At 41.5% G+C, this 22,084-nt stretch overlaps 1 protein-coding gene across 1 annotated transcript; it reads left to right on the plus strand.

The window, feature by feature from the left end:
- Nucleotides 1–418: 418 nt before the first annotated feature.
- On the plus strand, nt 419–21,722 carry AMD1 (adenosylmethionine decarboxylase 1). The gene is made up of 9 exons (XM_008007313.3): nt 419–849; nt 13,403–13,489; nt 14,797–14,923; nt 16,218–16,320; nt 18,189–18,231; nt 18,331–18,475; nt 18,759–18,851; nt 18,945–19,100; nt 19,506–21,722. Exons 1-9 carry the CDS (start codon nt 740–742, stop codon nt 19,644–19,646), a joined length of 1,005 nt encoding a protein of 334 aa, XP_008005504.1. The 5' UTR covers nt 419–739; the 3' UTR covers nt 19,647–21,722.
- The last annotated feature ends 362 nt before the right edge of the window (nt 21,723–22,084 follow it).

The raw sequence follows: 22,084 nt of genomic DNA on the forward strand, positions 1-22,084 counted from the left end.
AAGATCGAAAGACCACGCCAACCTAGCGCTGGCCACCGTCCCCGCTGAACCCCGCCAACACCGCTAAGGACCCACCCATGTTTTCTGCTAATCATTTTTTTTTCTAAACAGCTCTGCACAGCCTTTCCTCATTCGGTTCCCGCTCTCCCCACCCACTCTGCATTCGATCCGAGGTTTCCAGTCCCCAGCTGGACATCACAGCAAAGACTACCACTCAAGAGCCGGCCAGAGCCCGAGCCGCAGCGCAGGGGGCAGCTCCCCGCGCTCTCCGCCAGGCCCTCGGCCAGCCAGCCGCCACTCGGCCGCTAGTGATTGACAGGCGGCGGCAGCTATGGGCCGTGGAGGTGGGACGATACGTCACTTCCTGGTCTTTTGGGGGAGCCGGGATATATAAGCGCGGTGCTCACGCAGCGCTCTCGCTTACACAGTATGGCCGGCGACATTAGCTAGCGCTCGCTCTACTCTCTCTAACGGGAAAGCAGCGGACTACAAGAGACTGAACTGTATCTGCCTCTATTTCCAAAAGACTTACGTTCAACTTTCGCTCACACAAAGCCGGGAAAATTTTATTAGTCCTTTTTTTAAAAAAAGTTAATATAAAATTATAGCAAAAAAAAAAAGGAACCTGAACTTTAGTAACACAGCTGGAACAATCCGCAGCGGCGGCGGCAGCGGCGGGAGAAGAGGTTTAATTTAGTTGATTTTCTGTGGTTGTTGGTTGTTCGCTAGTCTCACGGTGATGGAAGCTGCACATTTTTTCGAAGGGACCGAGAAGCTGCTGGAGGTTTGGTTCTCCCGGCAGCAGCCCGAGGCAAACCAAGGATCTGGGGATCTTCGCACTATCCCAAGGTGGGTCCCCGGGGCGCTCGCTGACATCCGGGCCTGGGGACTGTCGCCGCCGCCGAGGCACCAGCCACGGGCGGGGCCCGAGTTCCCTCAGCCTTTAGGTGGGGGCAGGTCTGCGGCCGGGGGTCGCTTCGGCGGCCTTAGAAGGTTCGCGGTTTGGGGGAGAGCGGCCGTGTCCACGCGGGCCGGAGCCGGCTTCTCCCGCGGTGGTTGCCGCGCCTGGCACTGTCCTGGGGGAGGGGAGGAGGCCGGCGCGGCCGCGTGCTCAGGTAAAGTCCCGCGCTGGGCGGCGGGAGGCGCGGCCCGGGGTGGTTTTGCGGCCCGCGCCTCCCGACGTTCCTCTCCGTAGTAGTTGGCTGCAGGGGCCTCAGGTGGGGGTCGGGGGCGCCTGCGCGGGTTGCCTCCGGCAGGTGTGGCTCGGCGGACTTAGTCAGGCGCTAATTCGGGCGTGCCCGCTTCGGGGAATGGAGGGCGGGAGCGGCGCTCGTTCTTGCCGCGGGCGCGGACAGGAGGGGCCCTCCCGGCCTTGTCTGAGGGGCTGGCGAACAGGCCTCCCACCCGCGGTGGCCGCGGGCAGCATGTGGCGCTCGGACGGCGGGGATTGGGCGGGAGCAGTTGTGTCGCAGTGGCGGGGCCCCACCGCTGCCCTAACGTGCTCTGCGCCAGAGCCTTTTCGGGGCGGCTGGGCAAACGGAGCACTCCCCGGGGCCGCCCTCGACACGGCCGCTGAGCCCGCCGAGGGCTGCTCCCCAGTCTCTTGACCTTGGGTTGTGTAACCTGCTACGGAGCCGGCGGGAGAGGTGCGGGTGGAGGGAGGCCCGCCTGCCCCAGGACATAATGCCTCTAATGCCTTAAGCTTGAGCAAAGGAATCTGGGGCCCACTCCTACTGCCGGCCGTCACGCGAGACATACTTGGACTGCGCGCCGAAGAGGCGTGTTAGTTGGTATTGCTGTGGAAATCCATACTTAAATAAAAGCCCAGAGATCCCGTGGATGCTTGGGCCTTGTTCCCGGCTGCGGTCGCACCGGTGGCCACCCATGGCCTTCCTAGGCCCTGCCACCGGATCCCCGGCTCCTCTGCGCACAAGTGCGGCTAGAATGGCCGTGCTGCGGAGTAACCGGCGTGGCCAGCTTCATTGAGAGGCGGCGACCAATGGGCTCCTGGGCCCGACTGAGAGCCTGGCCCCAGGGTGTGGGCCAATGGGCGTTTTAGGAATGTTAGCTAATCTCGGAGCTGTCCCTTGACAAAAAGCAACTGGAAAAGGGACTCCAGGCAGACACGTGCTACCGAGACTTTAAGGCACGATGGGAAACCCAGTTTCTAGCAGTATATCTTGAACGATTCTGTTGTAGAAAAAAACTACTAGTGATAGCTAATATGTCACACATCTCATTTTTCAAGCTTCGTGTGACACTTAAAATGTCAATAGCGCTTGCTACGTGCCAGGCTCACGTGCAGATTATAGGAAGCAGACTTTGGTCATGGAGAAGCTTAGTATTTCCTTCATTTCACAAATGAGAAGGCTGGTATTTGTGATAGGTGTTTGGTAAAAACGATTGTGATCAGGATAATTAACCTAGAAAATCTTGGCAAGGAAGAACTAATGGGTAAGAACAGTTCTAGAAAACGAATAGCAGAAATTGTCACTTTGGCTTTTTAAATGTTTGAGCCCTTAAATAATAGTAAGTACATGTTCTTAATAAAGGGAAGAAGGTTTTGTTCTCCCCAAGTTCTTGGCGGTTTGGCTGTTTAGAGCTTCCTGAGTCAAAGTGGAGAGGGGGAAGAGGCTTTTAACAAAGCAGCCTGCTTTCTTTAAATGTTTAAGAATCCTTTTTACTTTGTACTTTGATCAGCCCAAATTGTTTTACTGCTCCAGTGTGGCTCTTAAAATCATGGCCAAAGTTGAACTTTGAAGGACAAAATATTCCCTGTAGAGTTCATGATTTAGTGCCATCCATTTTGTGGGCATGTAACATTCATTGAACAACTACTGGTAGTATACTGCCACATTGTAACTGTTGTAGATAAAGCAAGTTAAGCAAGAACGGAAAAATCTATTGATTTAACTAAGGTCCCCTGGTAACCTTCGTAGGAACATTTTTCAGCGACCACTCAAGTGGTTAGGTTATTTACCGGGATGTTAAAAAAGCTTGAAATAGTAGGTGTTCGTTGGATCACCTAAAATCAACAGCCTAGCAAAGAGAGTATCGTTGATGGAGTCTGGTCTGTAGGGACATGGGCCCAGTCCCAGAGACCCCAGGGAAGGATAATCGGTTATCTAGAAGAATAAAGCATGACGCGTTTTACTCAAATGACATGATTAAATGCACAGCCTCTGGAATAACAAGATTTGAATTCAAACAGCATTTAATAGCTGTGTGAGCTGTTTCCTCATCTTTAAAATGGAGACAATAATGGTATATAGCTCATGGAAGTTGTGAAGAATAAATAGGTTAATATTTTATATGCAGTACTAAAGACAGGATCCCTCTATAGCCCAGGCTGGAGTGCAGTGGCACGATCATGGCTCACTGCAGCCTTGACCTCTTGGGCTCCATTAAGATGCGAATAAACTAAAAGTGGGTTAAAAGATGAACAGGCTGAATTAAACAAATTTGTTTATAAAGCATAATAAACATACGGACATAGAAAGGATTAAGAGAGTGAGAGGCTTAAATATCCAGAGAGAGCATTAGTGTTGATGCTAAAGACAAGGATAACAAGATAAAGATATTAGGGAGAAAAAATTCCTGGAAAAATAGCTTTCCAAAACTAACGCAAGAAGAAATAGAGAACCTAAAATAGTCCTAGAACAACACCTAAATAACTTGAATCAGTCAATCATCCAGGCCCAGATGGTTTCACTGGAGTGTTCTACATAATTCAAGGGAGAAAATATCCAACCTTTTTCACACATTCTTCTGGGAAACGACATACTTCTCTCAGTTTGCTCATCCCAAAGTCTGAAATATTTTTTTCTCCTACACGATATTTACCTTTCATATTTAGATCTGCAATCCATCTGGAATTGATTTTGTGTGTGGTGTGAGGGAATAGAATTCACTTTAAACAAACTTGGCTCATCAGTGCAAGCTTTAATGCCAAGTTAAGCTAGAATCCTTTCTGAATATACACCTTTTTACTAAACACTGCTTTCCTCTTGTAGACCATTTAAGATAATTTATCTTAATAAGTGAACAAATTATGTAATACTGAGAAATTTAACAAAGAAAAATCTTATATGATATAGCTTGGGTTAAACACTACTGTTGGAGAAAAGCAGCAGACCAGGTATACCCAGATGAATAAAGGACAATTAAGGGAGAGGCAGTTTCTTAGGGGTAACCTGCAGTTTTCTTTAATTTTTCAGATTTTAGGGATGTTGAATAAAAATCAGTGACCGTTTAAAAATGGTTTAGTTGTTGAATCAAAGTGCTGTAACAAAAGCCTTTTATAAGAAATGGCACTTTTAGGGAGGATGAGAGTAGTAAGGAGGAAATCTGTTAGAAAATAGAAAATTTTGCTGAGAAAAGTGGTTTTTTCAGGACTGGAAATCCTATTCTGTGCTTTACTCAGATTTTATAAACTAAAACATAATTTTTAGTAAAGGATTGGGGCAGTTGCAAAGATAGTCATACCTCAGCTTAACTTTCCCCAAACTCATGCCTTCTTTGACTACGTCATTATGCAGTATTATTGCACTATCAATAATTTACATTGCAGAAATTTACAACCCATTGCCAAAAAACCTTTTAGTGTAATGTTTCAGGGTAAAAATGCTTCCTACTAAAGAATTAAGCTTCTCGTTACATTCCTCCCAGCAGTTTCAAAAAGGTTTCGGGGCTGGGCTTGGTGGCTCATGTCTAATCCCAGCACTCTGAGAGGTCAAGGAGTTTGAGACCAGTCTGGGCAACATAGTGAAATCCTGACTCTACAAAAAAAAATTATCTGGGCATGCTGGTCCATCCTGGTGCGTGTCTGCAGTCCCAGCCACCCAGGAGGCTGAGATGGGAAGATTTTTTGAGCCATTGGGGGATTGAGGCTGCAGCAAAATGAGATTGCACCAGTGCGCTCCATCTGGGTGACAGAGTGAAAAACCCTGTCTCAACAACAACAAAAAGATTTCAACTGTTGTTTACAAACCATGTATCTTTAAGAAGCGCATGTTGAAAGTAGCAGAAAACTGAGAGGAGTATCTCGATTTGGGGTAAAAATTTGAGACAGAGAAACAATAATGTGATTAAAATAGTGTGGCTGCATTCTAGGTTCATATCTTTGAACAAAAGGAGGAGGCTTATTTCTCAGGGTATCTGAATTCACTGCCCCAGGAAGGCATCCTCAGAATCTAACTTCTGGTCAGTCTAGCTTTACTCAAGAATAATATGGTTTTAGGATGCCTTTGACCTAAAGACTGCTTACTACCTGGGGTAGAGGCACCCTGATGAATGTACTGTAATGAGAGTCTCTAAAACAGACCTAAAAATATGAAGTAAGCTCAGAATTGGGAAGCTGCAGTGACTTTGGATAAATTACCTGAACTCTGAAACTAGCTAGTTTTACATTAGAAAGTAATGAGTAATCTAATGACCTGGAAGCTTTTCAAATAAAAATTTCCAGGCATCATCCTCAGAAAGTGTCTGACCTAACTGGATATGGAAATAGGATCTATGTAGTCATTTTTCAGGTGATTAGAGCATAACCCTGCACTAATGGGTTCCTTCTATATTTAAGTCCTTTGTCTTTTTTTTTTTTTTTTGGACACTCTTAGTCACCCAGGCTAGAGTGCAGTGGTCACATCTCAGCTCACTGTAACCTCCTCCTCCCAGGTTCAAGCGATTCTACTGTCTCAGCCTCCCTAATAGCTGGTACTACAGGTATGCACCACCATGCCTGGCTAATTTTTGTGTTTTTAGTAAAAGACAGGGTTTTGCCATGTTGACCAGGCTGGTCTCGAACTCCTGACTTCCAAGTGATTGAGCCATCGCCCCTGGTCCCTTTGTCCATTTTTTAATCACTTTTTTTTGTTGTTGAGTTGTGTGTAGGTGTTTCTTTTATTTTGGATATTGACCCCTTATGAGGTGACTTGCAAGTATTTTATTCTGTAGGTTGTCTTTTCACTCATTTCTTTTGTTGTATAGAAATTTTTACATTTTAGGTTTTCAAGCTCCATTTGTCTGTTTTTGATTTTGTTGTATGTCATATCCAAGAAATCATTGTCAAATGTAATGCCTGAAGCGTTTACCCTATGTATTCTTCTAGGAGTTTTATTTCCTCTTAATGTTTAGGTCCTTGATCCATTTTGAGTTAATTTTTGTTTATGATGTAAGGTAAGAGTCCAACTTAATTTTGTTTGCATGTGGACATCCATTTTTCCCAGCACCATTTGTGGAAGAGACTGTTTTTCCCTGTTATGTAGTCTTGGGACTCTTGTTCAAGATACTTGACCTCAGTCATTTACTACTTGTTTTGAGACATGCTTGTCTTGCTGTCTCCCAGGCTAGAGTGCAGTGGTGTGATTTTGGCACACTGCAACCTCCGCCTCCTGGGTTCAAGCGATTCTCCTGCCTCAGCCTCCCGAGTAGCTGGGACTACAGGTCTGTGCCACCACACCTGGCTAATTTTGGTATTTTTAGTAGAGATGGGGTTTTGTTATGTTGGTCAGGCTGGTCTTGAACTCCTGACCTCAAGTGATCTGCCTGCCTTGGGCTCCCAAAATGCCTTTAATCAGGCAGCATAGAGAAGTCTTGTTATAATTATCTTGTCCCTGTAAACATTCCTAAGTTCTATTTTTATTAGATCTCAGCCTCTAAGAAAACATTTTAAATATAAAATGTGGCATGCCACTGAAGTGTTGTTTTTCAGACATACAATTCATGTGCTGTTATTAATATAGAATATCTATTTCTTTGGGATCATTTATCATGATCTCTGATTATATTTTAGTACCTACTCTTTAAGTGAAATTAGGGTATCTCAACCTCAGCATTCTTGACATTTTGGTTCAGATAATTCACTGTTGTCAGTGACTATCCTGTTAATTATACCGTGTGTAGCAGCATCCCTGGCCTCTGTCCTCTACATGCTGGCAACACCACTACCACCCCAGTTGTGATTAAAAAAAAAAAAAGTCTCCAAATGTTGCTGCATGTCTCCTGGGTGACAAAATTATCACAAGTTGAGAACCAATGAATTAGATGAAAGAAGTGGCTTTTTTTTTTTTTTTTTTTTTGAGATGGAGTCTCGCTCTGTTGCCCAGGCTGGAGTGCAGTGGTCAGATCTCAGCTCACTGCAAGCTCCGCCTCCCGGGTTCACGCCATTCTCCTGCCTCAGCCTCCCGAGTAGCTGGGACTACAGGCGCCCGCCACCTCGCCCGGCTAGTTTTTTGTATTTTTTAATAGAGACGGGGTTTCACCGTGTTAGCCAGGATGGTCTCGATCTCCTGACCTCATGATCCGCCTGCCTCGGCCTCCCAAAGTGCTGGGATTACAGGCTTGAGCCACCACGCCCGGCCAGAAGTGGCATTTAAGATGAGAAAAAGGAATTCAAATCAGGGAAATACTCAATCTACATATTTCTTTGTGTTTTATAAGCACCTAAGAATTGTGTGCTTTGAGCTATGTGCACTTGCCTGTAATCCCAAATCCCAGCACTTTGGGAGGCTGAGGTGGGTGGATCGCTTGAGGTCAGGAGTTTGAGACCAGCCTGGCCAACATAGTGAAACGCCTTCTCTACTGAAAATACAAAAATAAATTAGCCGTGCATGGTGGCAGATGCCTGTAATCCCAACTACCCAGGAGGCTGGGGCAAGAGACTTGCTTGAACCTGGGAGGTGGAGTTTGCAGTGAGCTGATAGCGTGCCATTGCACTCCAGCCTAGGTGACAGAACAAGACTCCATCTCAAAAAAAAAAAAAAAAAAAAATTGTGCTTGAATAGCTTTATAATAATTTCTAATGACTAGATCAGTATTATGTGATCTGTAATATGAATAAATCCCAAAATTATCTAGCTGTCTTGCTTCTCTCTCGATTCTGCTTTATATCCATCAATTTGATTTATTGAACTCTGTAAGAATTGCCAAATATAGATGAGTTTTGTAAACAGTTTATAATAGACTAGTGTTTCAAAATCTCAGTGCATAGTATGCTTGGGAATGAAGCAGAGATGAGACCACCACCACTGCTGAGCCTGATAAAAAATTCTAGCTTAATGCTATCTTTTTTTTTTTTTTCTTTTGACACAGTCTCACTGTGTCACCCAGACTGGAGTGCGGTGGCGTGATCTTGGCTCACTGCAACCTGATTTAGAAAATGGCTCTGTCGACTGTATAAAGCACTTTGTCTTTTCCATCGTTAATTTGATCAGAAAGCAGACCACTGAAAACCTTTCCTCCAAAACAATAGTCAGCAAACTTTCTGTAAAGGGCTAGAGAGTAAATTTTAAATTTTGCAAGGCAGACAGTCTGTGTTGCAACTACTCATCTCTGCCCTTATAGGGAGAAAATAACCATAGTCAATGTATAAATGAATGGGTGTGGCTAGGTTCCAGTAGAGCTTTATTTACAAAAGCAGGCCATTTTTTCCCACAGAAATATGATAGAAATAATTTGTGCTGAAATTTTCAGCTGTTGCAGAGTTTTTCACCTCTTTTATGTACACATATAGCATTGTATTGACTTTTTCATTTTTCTTTCATCTATCTTGCCCTCTGATTTATTTTTCTTGAGCCTGGCAACTCTGGTAAGATATGCCTTTATCATCACTAGGTTGATAGACAGTTTAACTGTTTGTCCTAGGGTGCTTAAAGTAATTGCTTTCTTTGATACTATGATTGAAAAATTCTGACTAGTAGAGCATTACTATTAGTTGAGGAAAGGTTTGGATGGAGAATTTTATTAACTGTTGATGAATGAGTATAAGAGCATTTTGAAGCCAGATGGGTTGGCACGTGCCTATAATCCTAGCACTTTGGGAGGCTGGGGTGGGAGGATTTCATAAGCCCAGAAATTTGAGACAAACCTGGGCAATATAGGGAGACTTCATCTCTACAAAAAATTTAAAAATATATTAGTAAGGTGTAGTGATACATGCCTGTGGTCCCAGCTACTTGGGAGGCTGAGAAGGGAGGATCTCTTTGAGTCTGGGAGGCCAAAGCTCCAGTGAGCTGTGATTGTGCCATTGTTCTCCAGCCTGGGTGACAGTGAGATTGGCTCAAAAAACAAAAGGTTATTTCTTTCTGCCATTACAGAAGAAGCATGCTACACTGTCTTCTTTTATTAAAATGCAATTAATAAACCCTGGACAGAATGCCTTGTTGAGCAGCTATTCAAAGACTCTGAGAAGTAAACTTTAGCAGGTGGAATGGAGAAGAAAGCCAGAACTTTAAATTCCACTGAACCACTAATTTCCTGTTTTTTTTCCCCGTTTGGTATCTCCTCACTGATTTCTCCTGGGCTTGCCAGAAACCCAAAACTGAACAGTACGGGCGGGCAAAAATAGTTCCAAGAAAGGCTCTCTAGTTCTGATCTGCAAAGAAAGAAAGAGAGGCCCCTTTGAGTCAGAGTGGAGGAAATCTCCTTTTTGCTTTTGTTTTGTTCTGTTCTGCCCCAACCCCCTTGTAGGCCTTTAGCAGCTGTGGCAGTTAGGCAGATACCTGAAACGACAAGAGAAGGGAATCGTTTTTTGTTTGTTTGTTTATTTGTTTTTGAGACAGAGTCTTGCTCTGTTGCCCAGGCTGGAGTACAGTGGCGCGATCTTGGCTCACTTGCAAGCTCCATCTCCCAGGTTCACACAATTCTTCTGCCTCCATGCTATTCTCCTGCCTCAGCCTCCGGAGTAGCTAGGACTACAGGTGCCCGCCTCCACGCCTGGCTAATTTTTTGTGGTTTTGGTAGAGACAGGATTTCACCGTATAGCCAGGATGGTCTCCATCTCCTGACCTCGTGATCCGCCCGCCTTGGCCTCCCAAAGTGCTGCGATTACAGGCGTGAACCGTCACGTCTGGCCTAAGCCCTGTTTTTATAGACAGTGGATGAAGAAGAGTCCTTCCCCTATCCCCTATGTGAGTCAGGCATTGTCAGAGAGATTATGGAGAGTTGAAGAAAAGTAAACCTATGAAGTTTTATATGAACGTTCCTTAGCCATTTTGCATGGATCTGACCCTAAACAGCATATCAGAGGTTTAAAAACTAAAATACAGGATAGGCTGCCTCCCCAGGGCCAGCCTGGCCATTGGGTGGCAAATAAGTGGGACAGATGCAAATAGCATAGCAAAGGAGTTCATAACGAGCCTGACATTGGAACCATAACACAACCTACAAATGTTGAGTAAAAACTTGAAGCCTGAACCAAACCAGATTGTCTGCTAAACGTTTTTAAAAATCAAGACCTAGAATGATGTAACATGTCAAAATATCCAGGATGCAATCCTAAATTAGTTGACATACCCAAAACCAGGAAAATCTTAACATCTCGAAGGAAAAAACAGCAGACACCAACCTCAAGGTGACATGGACCACGATTTTAAAGTATCTGTGCTACAAGTTGTAAGGGTGAATACTTTTTATTTTAACAGAGGGTCTTGCTCTGTTGCCCTGGCTGGAGTGTAGTGGTATAATCATGGTTCATTGCACCCTCCACCTCCTGGGCTCAAGCAAACTTCCCACATCAGCCTACTGAGTAGCTGGGACTACAGGCCTACACCACCACTCCCAGCTGCCTTCTTTCTTTTTAAGAGACTGGCTATTGCTGTGTTGCCCAGGCTGGTGTTGAACTTCTGGCCTTGTGATCCTTCCTTCTTGGCCTCTCTGAACCACAGTGCCTGACCACAACAGCCTTTTAAAAAAGAGAAAACAAAAATAAGAAAGGAAAAGATTGTTACATTTTTTGGTTCAGCCAGGGACCCTGTTGTTAAAAGTCTTAATAGAAATGGTGAGTATAACTGAGAAAGGGAGGGTGGGATTTGTTAGTCCATCCAGTGGGTAAAAAAGAACATGTGCAAGAATGGTAAGTTATAGTGGGAAGTCAGTAGGTGATGACTTAAGCAGGTAGCATTATTGATGGACCTGAATTAGATAAGCTCTTTAAAAATCTGAAATTTTAATGCTTCAAATACTTAAATCATAGTTGGTATTTTTATTTACCTTCATATTCAGGAATGGGAGTCTTAATAGTAGATAATTTTTGCAAGGATTTTGTAAATTTATCTTAGTCAAGTGAAGCAGGATTTCATTCCCACGAGTAAAATTTGTTTATTTTTTTGAGATGGAGTTTCACTTTTATCGCCCAGGCTGGAATGCAGTGGTGTGATCTTGGCTCACTGCAACCTCCATCTCCGCGTTCAGTCTCCTGCCTCAGCCTCTGGAGTAGCTGGGATTATAGGTGCCCGCCACCATGCCCAACTAATTTTTGTATTTTTAGTAGAGACGGGGTTTCAACACGTTGGCCAGGCTGATCTCAAACTCCTGACCTCCGGTTATCCACGCGCCTCAGCCCCCCAGAGTGCTGGGATTACAGGCGTGAGCCACTGTGCCTGGCCAAGTTTTTTTTTGTTTTTTGTTTTTGAGACGGAGTCTCCCTCTGTTTCCCGGGCTGGTATGCAGTGACAAGATGTCAGCTCACTGCACCCTCCACCTTCAAGTGATTCTTCTGCCTCAGCCTCCTGAGTAGCTGAGATTACAGGCGTGTGCCACCACACAAGCCAGGGGTAATTTCAAGGGTTATCACAGTATATGTCCCGCATATGTATTCTTTGCATATATGAACAAATTGTTAGCACCTTTTTAAAAGAACCTTAATTTTTTTAATAGCTCTTTTTAAAAAGTTGTTTAGTCATGTTATAGTCAAATACAGGAAAGCTCTGTAATCATTAGCAAGCCTAACACATTAAATATTTTTGGATGGGTATTGGTACACAGATGGGTCAGTAACAGTTTCTTATAGCAAAATAGTGAGACACACACAAAATTCTAGCAGGCTTGTTTGGTGGTGTGCTTGCTTTTTAATACGAACGAGTAAAACATTTTGCTGTTGGATTTCACTCAGACGTTCTTACCTGGTTAACAAATGATTTGCCAGCTGGGCACAGTGGCTCACGCTTGTAATCCTAGCACTTTGGGAGGCCGAGGCAGGCGGATCACCTGAGGTCAGTAGTACGAGACCAGCCTGGCCAACATGGTGAAACCCTGTCACCACTAAAAATACAAAAATTAAAATTAGCCAGGCGTGGTGGTGCGTGCCTGTAATCCCAGCTGCTTGGGAGGTGGAGGTTGCAGTGAACAGAGATCTTGCCACTAGACTCCAGCCTGGGTGGTAGAGCAAGACTCAGTCTCAAAAAAAAAAAAAAAAGATTTGCCATTTTTGTGAGTTATAGAGCAATGGCCTATCAGATATCATGGGGCTTAAAAATTTTTCTTCTTTTTTTTTTTTAAAGACCTAGAGTATTGCTCTATCGCCCAGGTTGGTCTCAAACTCCTGAGCTCAAGCCATCCCAATCCCAAAGTGCTAGGATTACAGGCGATTCTCCTGCCTCAGCCTCCTGAGTAGCTGAGATTATAAGCACCCACCACCATACCTGGTCTCAAACTCCTGACCTCAAGTGATCCACCTGCCTTGGCCTTCCAAAGTGCTGGGATTACAGGTGTGAGCCACCGTGCCCGGCCTAGAAAGTATTTCTGGCAAACAACTAAGCATGGTGGCACACGCTTGTGGTTCTGGTTACCTGAGAGACTGAGGCAAGAAAATTGCTTGAGCCTGGGAGGTCAAGGTTGAAGTGAGCTGTGATTGCACCACTGCACTCCAGCCTGGGCGACAGAGTGAGACCCTGTCTCAAAAAATAATAATATCTGGTCATGTTAAGCTGTTCCATGGAATTACATTGTCTTTTTATAATGGGCACACTGATGAAAGAATCAATACTTTCCTAATTCTATCTCAGGCAAGTTTCTTCATGTCCATATGACCTCCATTGCTATGGTTGCTTGTACTACACATTTCCTGCTAAATGGGCTTTCTCATTGCATTTGGAGAGCTGTGTAGTATTCCCAAAGTCTTCTAGGTGTGCTTATAATTGGCAAAGTAATTCCAGTTTTTTGTAAGTGCTATAAGGGTAACATCACTCACTCTGTCCAGACAGTTAGACAGGCTTTTAAATCTCTATGCCAATTAGATTGGTAAAATTATGCTCTTTTTTTTTAAGTGTTTCTTAAGGTTAAAAATCTGCACATTTTAGAGACAAAGTATCCCATTGAATTTCTATAATCATTGATGAGTTAATGGTTTACCTTGGTTTATGGACCTTTGAACATTTTTTTGCCTATTTTTCTTTTAGTAATTTGTAAATACATAGTATAATGACCTTTTTTTTTTCATATATAGCATAATATACCTGTCATTTATCTGGATATGTCGATATAGATTATTTTGAAAGAAACTAAATGTTGGTATACAATATTAATTAAAAATGTGATCTCTTCATGGGAAAAAGTGTGAGCTTTGTAATTTTTATGAGTAGGTGGGTACTGTTGTGGATTAATCATAATTTTTTTTGTTAAATGATAGATCTGAGTGGGACGTACTTTTGAAGGATGTGCAATGTTCAATCATAAGTGTGACAAAAACTGACAAGCAGGAAGCTTATGTACTCAGGTAAGTCCTGTGAAACAAGTGTTAGGTAGCTCATTTCAGTCCTAATCATAATGTGAAACAATAAGTTCCTCTCAGTTGTAGTTCTGGGTTTTTTTGTTTGGTTTGGTTTTTTGAGACTTAGTTTCACTCAGTCACCCAGGCTGGAGTGCAGTGGCATGATCTCAGCTCACTGCAACCACCGCCTCCCTGATTCAAGCAATTTTCCTGCCTAAGCCTCCTAAGTAGCTGGGATTACAGGCACCCTCCATCACACATGGCTAATTTTTGTATTTTTAGTAGAGACGGGGTTTCATCATGTTGGCCAGGCTGGTCTTGAACTGCTGACCTCAGGTGATCCACCCGCCTCGGCCTCCCAAAGTGCTGGGATTATACACGTGAGCCACCGCACTCCGCCTTTTTTTACATTATTTTTAAGAATATGGTATAAAAGGAAACGTTTAGTGTAACATGGATGTTTCTAGGATGTAGGTTTTGAAACCTCACCAGATAGTTGCCATCTTTTCCTCCCACTTAATAAAGAAGTACCTCTTAATCAGAAGTTCAGGCAAAGAGAAAGTTAGCTTTGCTATACAAATACAGTTGTCTAATTGGTATATAAAAGCTCATCACCTTTTTTATAGTTGCAGAGTTAATTTATTCAATAAATACTTTGAATGAATGTTTATAGTATATATTGTGTATATATTGTGATGGACCTTGCAGGGAGATACTGGACTAAACAGCCCCCCCACCCTTGTTTTTTTTTTTTTTTTCTCTTTCTTTCTTTTTTTCTTTTTTACCCCCTGAGACAGAGTCTCACTCTGTCCAGGCTGAAGTACAGTGGCGCAATCTCATCTCACTGCAACCTCTGCCGCCCAGGTTCAAGCAATTCTCTTGCCTCAGCCTCCCAAGTAGCTGGTATTACAGGCACCTGCCACCGTGCCTGGCTAATTTTTGTATTTTTAGTAGAGACGGGGTTTCGCCATCTTGGTCAGGCTGGTCTTGAACTCCTGACCTCGTGATCCACCCACCTCGGCCTCCTAAAGTGCTGGGATTACAGGTGTGAGCCACCATGCCTGGTGTCTCTCTTTTTTTTTTTTTTAAAACTAAGTTTATATTATAAGTATACTAATGTTTATGAAAATGCTTACCATGTGCCAAGCCCTGGGGATGTTTTGTATACTAGAAAAAAGAATAGTGTGTAACTTGCTTCCTTGAGATCCTAATATTAAAAATACTAGCTGAAATTGTAAATAATTAAATTGGTTGATTGCACCCTCAGTAGTATATTAGTATTGTTATAATATTGTGACTTTTTTCAACTGCAGTGAGAGTAGCATGTTTGTCTCCAAGAGACGTTTCATTTTGAAGACATGTGGTACCACCCTCTTGCTGAAAGCACTGGTTCCCCTGTTGAAGCTTGCTAGGGATTACAGTGGGTTTGACTCAATTCAAGTAAGTAGCAAACTTTTATATATTTTTTCAGGCATAAATGTTAAGAGTTCTTATCCTGTAATATGCAAAGTAAATAAATTTAAATACTTACTGCCTTTGTTACAATGCATGTAAACACGTGGTAAGGTGTTCATACCTTAGAAAGAGATCTGATTCTCAAGAACACAGAAAATATGAAAGAAGCAGAGAATGAGTTAGGATGAAATTCAAGTGGGAGAAAGAAATGAAGAAGCCAGACACTTCCAGTAGTTAATTTCTTAACATGGTTACTTATAATAATAGAGAAATGGTAAGAAGGAAAAGCAAAATGTCATTACCGAAATTTTCAGTCTTTATAATGAGTGAGGTCGAAGAGCAACAGTCAGTATTGAGTTAAATTCTCATACTCTTCAATAACTAAGGTGTTTTTACCTAGAGTATAATTTTCTGATTAGTGGTTGTCACATTTTATTTTATTTTTTATTTTTTTGAGATGGAGTTTCGCTCTAGTTTCCCAGGCTGGAGTGCAATGGCACAATCTCAGCTCACTGCAATCTGCACCTCCCAGGTTCAAGCGATTCTCCTGCCTCAGCCTCCCAAGTAGCTGGGATTACAGGCGCCCACCACCACGCCTGGCTAAATTTTTTGTATTTTTAGTAGAGACGGTGTTTCACCATGTTGGCCAGGCTGGTCTCATAACTCCTGACCTCAGGTGATCCACCCGCCTCAGCCTCCTAAAGTGTTGGGATTGCAGGCGTGAGTCACTGCACCCGGCCTGAGTTTTAATCTTTAACTTCATAAGGAAAGGATGGATTGTCATTAGTACAGTTTTTGTTGTTGTGAATTGATCCTTGTAAGAAATCTAAAGCAATGTGTGCTTAATTTTGGATCACTGATGCTTAAAACTAATATGTTATTTCCCCCAAATTTTTGCTTACATGACTATTAATAAGCCCAGTTTAGAAACTACTGTTCTAGAAAGGAATATACTTGGTGTTAATAGTTGTTATGACCCATCATGCCTAGACTGGGCTTTTTTTTTTAAAAAAAAAAAAAAAAAAAAAAGAGGGAGGGAGAGATGGGGCCTCAGTATGTTGTACAGGCTGGACTCCTGGACCAAGTGATCCTCCTGCCTCACCCTCCCAATAGTAGAACCTACAGACATATGCTACCATGCCCAGCTAAAATATTTGAGTTTTGATTTTGCCGAGTTTTGGTATGTGGGATGGGAAATAGTTGATTAGCTTCGAAAAGTGATAGAATTCTACAGCTAAAAGTTATCTTTTTTTTTTCTTCTTTTTCTTTTTTAATAAAGAGCTTCTTTTATTCTCGTAAGAATTTCATGAAGCCTTCTCACCAAGGGTACCCACACCGGAATTTCCAGGAAGAAATAGAGTTTCTTAATGCAATTTTCCCAAGTAAGTTTAAATAAAATCTAAACCTGTTGTCTTCTTAAAGATAGAATGTGCAACCTCTCAGAGATCTTTCTATATGAGAGCATATGCATGCAGATATAGCACTCTACATACACTCATATTTGCTTTCCCTATGGGTTTTTTGGTTTGTTTTAGACGGGGGTCTCATTCTGTCACCCATGCTGGTACAGTGGTGTGATCATAGCTCACTGCAGCCTCAACATCCCAGGCTCAAGTGGTCCTCCCACCTCAGCCTCCCAAGTAGCTGGGGCTACAGGTGCGCACCACCACACCTGGCGCTATATATATATATATATATATTTTTTTTTTTTTTCCTAAATTTTTAGTAGAGACAAGGTTTTGCCATGTTTGCCCAAGCCGGTCTTGAACTCCTGGACTCAAGGGATCCACCTGCCTTGATCTCCCAAAGTGCTAGGATTACAGGTGTGAGTTACTGCACCTGATCTGTATTTACTTTGACTTGGGTGTTTTAGGAGTACAGTAGTGATCTTTATATAACCTGTAATTCAAAATATGCAGAATTTATAAAGAGCATTAAAATATCAGGTAAAATATTTTTAGTTAAGAGAGATGAACAGATAGCTTATTACAAATTATGTATACACATGCACTTGTAAAAATAATTGTGCGTCATAAATCAGTGGTGTTTAACGGATGGAATTTTAAAATGTAGAATTGATCACCTGCCACCTCTGGTTTTTCATATAGCATAGAGAGAGTTCATCTTCATCTGGCCAGTCACTCTATTTTGTGTCTCACTCTGGTTCTTTTTGCGTTTTTGTTTGTTTGAGACAAACTCTCATTCTGTCTCCCAGGCTGGAGAGCATTGGCATCATTATAGTTCACTGCAATGTCAAACTCTTGAGTTCAAGCACCCAGCTAATTTTTATTAAATATTTAATAGAGATGGAGTCTCGCTATGTTGCCTAGGCTGGTCTTAAACTCCTGGCCTGTAGCAGTCCTCTAGCCTCAGTGGTTCTTAACCTATAGATCATAATGTCCTTTGACAATATGAACAAGGTTATATGATTCCCTCCAGAAAAATGCCTAGTGCTCTGCTCCAGCATTTTATATAACAATTGACCTGGCTTTTTGAAATTGCACAGTGTAAAGTAGTGTTTCCTGAATGAAATTGGTAAGGGTTTCTTTCATCCTTTTACTAAGCTTTTATTTATAGAGGTCAGGGAACTAAAGGTTATCTGATAACATCCTTACTTCCTAGATAAGGCTGAAAACCTAAGATAATTTAGTAACTTTGCACAAAGTCGCTTACAAGCATGAAAATCGAACTTAGCACATCTACTAATATGAAACCAAATCAGGCTAATCAGAGTGTTGGGTGTTTAGTGCAAATATCCATCAAGTCAGTCAATTCTCCTTATCTGGGAATTCACCTACTGTTTCCTTTCCTTTCACTGATGACATTTCTTCTTTTTTCTTGAGACAGTGTGTCACTCTGTCGCCCAGGCTGGAGTGGAGTTGCATGATCTTGGCTCACTGCAACCTCCACCTCCCGGATTCAAGCAGTTCTCCTGCCTCAGCCTCCCAAGTAGCTGGGATTATAGGCGTGTGCCAACACGCCCAGCTAATTTTTGTATTTTTAGTAGCAACGGGGTTTCATCATGTTGGCCAGGCTGGTCTCGAACTCCTGACCTCAAGTGATTTGCCCACCTTGGCCTCCCCCAGAAGGGGTGGGATTATAGGCATGAGCTACTATGCCCGGTCCACTCATGGATGACATTTCTAATAAGTGGCAAATAGTATCATTCTGCTTATTATGGAAGGATAGTAACAAACCATCCTATTAAATGGATGTGTTATATTTATTTTGTGTTCTCTTCCCTCAACAGATGGAGCAGCATATTGTATGGGACGTATGAATTCTGACTGTTGGTATGTTTAGTACAATTTTGTGGATTTTTGTTGTCCTATGTAAGATTTAATTTAAACTGCCAATTGTCATTTTTAGGAACATTTTTAACTTTTATTTAGGTACTTATATACTCTGGATTTCCCAGAGAGTCGGGTAATCAGTCAGCCAGATCAAACCTTGGAAATTCTGATGAGTGAGCTTGACCCAGCAGTTATGGACCAGTTCTACATGAAAGATGGTGTTACTGCAAAGGATGTCACTCGTGTAAGCATTTTTAGTAATAATTGTTGCTGGATTTTTCTGCATGGGGACTAAATTTTATTTTTCATTCTTTAAGTTCAGGGTTACAAGTGCAAGTTTGTTACGTTGGTAAACTTGTGTCATGGGGGTTTGTCGTACAGAGTATTTCGTCACCCAAGGGTTAAGCCTAGCACCAGTTAGTTATTATTCCTGGTCCTCTCCCTCCTCCCATCCTGGGACTAAATTTTGAACTCATTTGAAGTTTATTTGTCAAACCTTTGTTAAACTCGGTCTTTTTTCCCCCCAGGAGAGTGGAATTCGTGACCTGATACCAGGTTCTGTCATTGATGCCACAATGTTCAATCCTTGTGGGTATTCAATGAATGGAATGAAATCGGATGTGAGTAGTTATATATATTGCTTCAATAATTATTTAAATATTTAAATGTGTAATAGTCTTTCCATTCTTAACACTGTGAACTGTTTCTCTCAGGGAACTTATTGGACTATTCACATCACTCCAGAACCAGAATTTTCTTATGTTAGCTTTGAAACAAACTTAAGTCAGACCTCCTATGATGACCTGATCAGGAAAGTTGTAGAAGTCTTCAAGCCAGGAAAATTTGTGACCACCTTGTTTGTTAATCAGGTAATTTTATCTTTTATTTTTAATCAGGTAATTTGGTTTTTAAAATCTAAAGGAAATGAGACTGAGGCCTAAGATGTATTCTAAGATAGCACATATACCAGCCACTCAGATATCCAGAAGTAATACTGTTTGAGGTTACTGGTAGCTGAGAAGCTTTGTTTCATTAGACCTATATCAGTCCTTGTTTTCTATCTAGCCAAATTGATGGGTTCCTTCTGTCTTGCTATTGACAGGCCTGGTGGGAGGAACTATAAGAAGCCCTGGTCCCTCCAGCACATAAGAAGGCAGCTAAAATAACTCAAATGCCTTAGTTTCATTAAGATAAAAGTCTGTCACTTAACTGTTTTGGTTGAAAATACTTCTCTGGATTGCAAACACTAATGGTTATTTAATTTTTTCCCCCAGAGTTCTAAATGTCGCACAGTGCTTGCTTCGCCTCAGAAGATTGAAGGTTTTAAGCGTCTTGATTGCCAGAGTGCTATGTTCAATGATTACAATTTTGTTTTTACCAGTTTTGCTAAGAAGCAGCAACAACAGCAGAGTTGATTAAGAAAAATGAAGAAAAAACGCAAAAAGAGAACACATGTAGAAGGTGGTGGATGCTTTCTAGATGTCGATGCTGGGGGCAGTGCTTTCCATAACCACCACTGTGTAGTTGCAGAAAGCCCTAGATGTAATGATAGTGTAATCATTTTGAATTGTATGCATTATTATATCAAGGAGTTAGATATCTTGCATGAATGCTCTCTTCTGTGTTTAGGTATTCTCTGCCACTCTTGCTGTGAAATTGAAGTGCATGTAGAAAAAACCTTTTACTATATGAAACTTTACAACACTTGTGAAAGCAACTCAATTTGGTTTATGCACAGTGTAATATTTCTCCAAGTATCATCCAAAATTCCCCACAGACAAGGCTTTCGTCCTCATTAGGTGTTGGCCTCAGCCTAACCCTCTGGGACTGTTCTATTAAATTGCTGCCAGAATTTTACATCCAGTTACCTCCACTTTCTAGAACATATTCTTTACTAATGTTATTGAAACCAATTTCTACTTCATACTGATGTTTTTTGAAACAGCAATTAAAGTTTTTCTTCTATGAGTTGAGTCCTTAAGAAAATGATTCCAGTTACTCATTTTGCATATTTACTATTTTAACATTATTGGACCCTGCATTTATAGTCCTTTGATTTCTTCCCTCTCCCTGGTGTCTCCCTCAAGACCCCAAATAAAGCAATACACTGTTAACACTGTGGGTTTATATACTAATTCTATACCCCAGATGGGGAATGGAGGAGATGGTCCCTAGGCTTAATATTTAAAGGGCATGGGAATTTAGCCTCTCTTTTATTGTAATGTGCTCTTTTGAAAAATAGTTGATTAGCAGGGAAGACCCAGAGTTGTAGATTGAGATTAGGGTGTACTGGCTGAACTGTGGAAAACATACAATTCTGTGTTCCTCAGTAAATGAGATTAGCGTCTAATGAGTAGCACGCCTTTACTAACCTACTAAGTAGTAGTATAAAATGATTTTTTATTTAGTTAATTACCAGAGAGATTTAGCATAATTTTTTTCTGGATTCAGTAAATCAAGTCAGCTTGGATCATTCACCTTAACTTTTCCTTTAGCAGCCGTTTCCACTAGTTTCCATTAAGTAGTGTTCTATAAACTTTGATCCAAAGCAGAGTCAATGTCTTTTCCATCTTGTGACTTAAAGTTCTGTGTGACTGTGATGCATGTGTGTTCTGACTTCATCTGTTCCTCTAACCTACAGTGTTTCCCTCACCATGGCATTCATAGGATGAAATGAATGACTGCCCAGAATGAGAATTTGTCCAGATTATTCAGATAAACATCATAAAGTAGAATACATGAATAAATAAGTAGAACATAAATAAAATTCCAAAATACTCAATGAGAAATGACTAGTAATATAGGCTTTCAAGAGTTGGTACCTTTTAGCTATATTTGCAGATACTCTGGGATTTTAAGGAACTGAGAAAACAGCAAAGTTGACTAAATTTTATATTTCTTGTCCTCTAAATATTTTGATAATTTCTGGATTGATGCAGTGATGTTTTTGTTCCTTCCGTATTTATAAATGAAACACCTTTTTTTAGTGTTTCTAAACCTAAAATCTACTTGGTTTGAAATCAAGTGGTTGGAACACTGTTTGACTTTTATTTGAAGCATGTTGTTGATTGAAAATTTCATTGAAGTTTTCAGTCAGTGTGTAAGTTTGATTCTGTAATGAGCACAGCACCTAATATTTTGAGGAGCTCTGTTTTAAGGACCAATGCTTAAGGTGGACTTTGTTCGTAAACAGTATCCCAATAGATTCGTTGACTTGAGGTCTGTGGGTTTTTTTTGTTTGTTTTGTTTTTTTTTCCTAATAGAATTAAGAATTCTGATGTTGAAAAACTGCACAAATTTGTATGGGACAAAGCCTAGAAAAGAGAAATGTAGATTGAATCATAATCTAAATCATGGTTTGATAGAAGAGGGAAAGTTTTGGTGCCATAATTTCTCCTTTCACTGGTGTTGGACTTAAATCAGTTGAAATGTATTTCTGTACCACAATTTACGCTTCAATAAAAGTTTAATTGTCTAGTGACATTCAGAAACTTTTCTGTTGCCCTGTTTTTTAAAGGAGCCTACTTGACCAAATACTCTATAGCTGAAGTTTAAAATCAATATAACAATGTGTATTTATGAGTTTGGAGTTAGAGAAAAGTTTAAAATCAATATAACAATGTGTATTTATGAGTTTGGAGTTAGAGAAAAGTTTAAAAGTGTTAGGTCCCAATCTTTATTATAGGCTAGACTCTTACATTGGTTGAGGATGATCAAACCATGTTTCCTTATTTCATTCATGGTTATTTCTATTAAGTAGAAAAAATGTATAAGCATGATCATTTCCTTTTTTAACTTAGGGTCTTGTTCTTTTATCCAGGCTGGAGTGCGGTGGCTGTTCACAGGTGCAATC

This window comes from Chlorocebus sabaeus, chromosome 13 (assembly GCF_047675955.1).
Source record: "Chlorocebus sabaeus isolate Y175 chromosome 13, mChlSab1.0.hap1, whole genome shotgun sequence".
Taxonomy (NCBI): domain Eukaryota; kingdom Metazoa; phylum Chordata; class Mammalia; order Primates; family Cercopithecidae; genus Chlorocebus; species Chlorocebus sabaeus.